The sequence below is a fragment of the Dendroctonus ponderosae genome, unplaced genomic scaffold (genome assembly GCF_020466585.1).
Source record: "Dendroctonus ponderosae isolate FM_Combo_2020 unplaced genomic scaffold, Dpon_F_20191213v2 Dpon_F_20191213_5, whole genome shotgun sequence".
NCBI lineage: Eukaryota > Metazoa > Arthropoda > Insecta > Coleoptera > Curculionidae > Dendroctonus > Dendroctonus ponderosae.
The window spans coordinates 14,020,267-14,022,002 of record NW_026018715.1 but is presented as its reverse complement, the minus strand read 5'-3'; the positions used below and the strand labels follow the sequence as shown (position 1 = coordinate 14,022,002).

The following is a 1,736-nucleotide window of genomic DNA, read 5'->3' as shown; positions in this document are numbered from 1 at the left end:
TGTGTGTTTCCTTAGGTGATAGGCGTAGTGGACACAGAGGAAAGAGGCGAACTGGTGCGCGAAAGAGGGGCTTTCACTACAGTCCATTTCAGTCCGAAGTTAGTCAAGGAGATTTTGAAGAAAACAGAAAACAAAGGAGCCAATGTGGTTTATGACGCAGCGGGTGAGCCGATGATGGAACATATTGGTGGATGGTAAGTCAGTCGATTACTATTTTAGTCAAATTGCTAGAAAATGGTATTTTCAGTGCCGCCGTGGGGGGCAAAACGTTCTACGCCTCTCCGTTCTTTCACAAGACGATACCAGCCCCGGTGCCGCACACGTTTTCCACCATAGTGAGCTTGAAGGCGCTCAGAGCGCAGAACAGGCATTTGTACAAAACGGTGGTCAATGACACTCTAGAACTGGCCAACGAGAGCTTGATTGCGGCCCATATTAGCGCCGAATTCAGCCTGGAGAAGATCAACGACGCCCTGCAGTTTATAGAAGACAGAAAATGTACTGGGAAGGTCCTGATCAAAGTAGATGAATAAACTAAATTAGGTACTGATTATCCTACTAGTTTAATGTCTCTGGTTTATCACATATTCCTACAACGAACCTAGTGTCTATTTACACAGAAAATTACAGGTACAAGTTTATAGTCTAGTTACAGTTTGCTAACGTTTAGCTCTTATCGGTGATGCTGCAGGAGTCCAAAAAAATTCCTCGGCCATTGTTGGCGATATCCGCATAGTCCTTTTTGCCTTTGGAGCACAGTTTGTTCGAGTATTTGGCATCTCGTTTCCTGAAAGTTGTGTGAGTTAAAGAGGGTTTTGAACGCGTATCGCCACTAACCCTCTGCCAGGCAGCTCTAGTTGATCCACATTGATGCTCCGAACGTACAAGTGATCGTTGCACCAAAACAAGCACAGAGTCTTCGGTTCCAGCACGTTCATGTCGTAGATCCAGTTCAGTTCCACTTTGCGAATATTTCCGGCTAAAGCAAAATGAATCAGTGGCGGTTTTTTCGTTCATTGGCGTAAAAAACTCACCTAAATCTACCGGGTGCGCCACCACAGTGGTATAAGTAGTGCCGTGCGCCAGCTTAGTTTCAGCAGGCGTTAAATCAGCTCGAATCACCCCGTTTGGGCTGTACATGGAGGCCTTTAATCTGCCTTGGACCCAATCTTCTGCGTAGCCCGGCTTGGCCAAGTCCACGCTCACTCTATAGACTTGCTCTAATTTTCCCGGTTACTTTTCTCATTGATTTTCGCAGGCATTTACTTACGGCAGAATGGATAGTCGCGGCCAGTAGTCAAGAAGTACTTGTTCCCGACGGCTTCGTCCAGCTTTGCTTGCGGTTGCACTTCGTTTTCCAGAAAGCCCAACGAAGTGTCCGCCTTGTACCCCATTACGGCACACGACATGCCGCTTTTGCAGCCGAAACACTTTCCAGACATAAACTGTTTGAAACTGGAACATTGTCTACCTGAAACCCAATTGTTTAATTGGCAAATTCTCGCTATGTCTGCATGTCTGGGTCTAACCCAGTTAGCACAAAATATTACATACATATTTAGGAAATATTTCAGATCGGGCAAAAAGACCGATTGGGTCGATAGCCTTTTTCTGTAGGAAATAAAGATTATTTATATATATATATTTCAGATCAAAAGCAAGTATTTCTTAAATATTATTTTTTAAATATTTGTTTCTAATATTTAATTAGCATGAAACAAATAAGTTATTAATAA

At 43.7% G+C, this 1,736-nt stretch overlaps 2 protein-coding genes across 7 annotated transcripts in view; one reads left to right on the top strand and one right to left on the bottom strand.

Annotated features, from left to right (window-relative positions):
- Positions 1–553, top strand: part of LOC109545508 (quinone oxidoreductase-like protein 2 homolog) — a 3,104-nt gene extending 2,551 nt beyond the window's left edge. Inside the window, exons 3-4 of the mRNA XM_019916255.2 lie at positions 16–194; positions 248–553. Of these exons, the coding sequence (XP_019771814.1) occupies positions 16–194; positions 248–533 (465 nt within the window). The 3' untranslated portion in view covers positions 534–553. The remainder of the gene's footprint in view (positions 1–15; positions 195–247) is intronic.
- LOC109545507 (pancreatic triacylglycerol lipase) overlaps positions 545–1,736 on the bottom strand; it is a 30,807-nt gene continuing 29,615 nt past the window's right edge. For all 6 annotated transcript variants that reach the window (XM_048666472.1, XM_048666473.1, XM_048666470.1 and 3 more), the window contains 4 exons: positions 1,271–1,471; positions 1,035–1,220; positions 838–979; positions 545–787 (listed from right to left, as the gene is read on the bottom strand). In XM_048666472.1, coding sequence (XP_048522429.1) covers positions 667–787; positions 838–979; positions 1,035–1,220; positions 1,271–1,471 — 650 coding nt within the window. In that variant the 3' untranslated portion in view covers positions 545–666. The remainder of the gene's footprint in view (positions 788–837; positions 980–1,034; positions 1,221–1,270; positions 1,472–1,736) is intronic.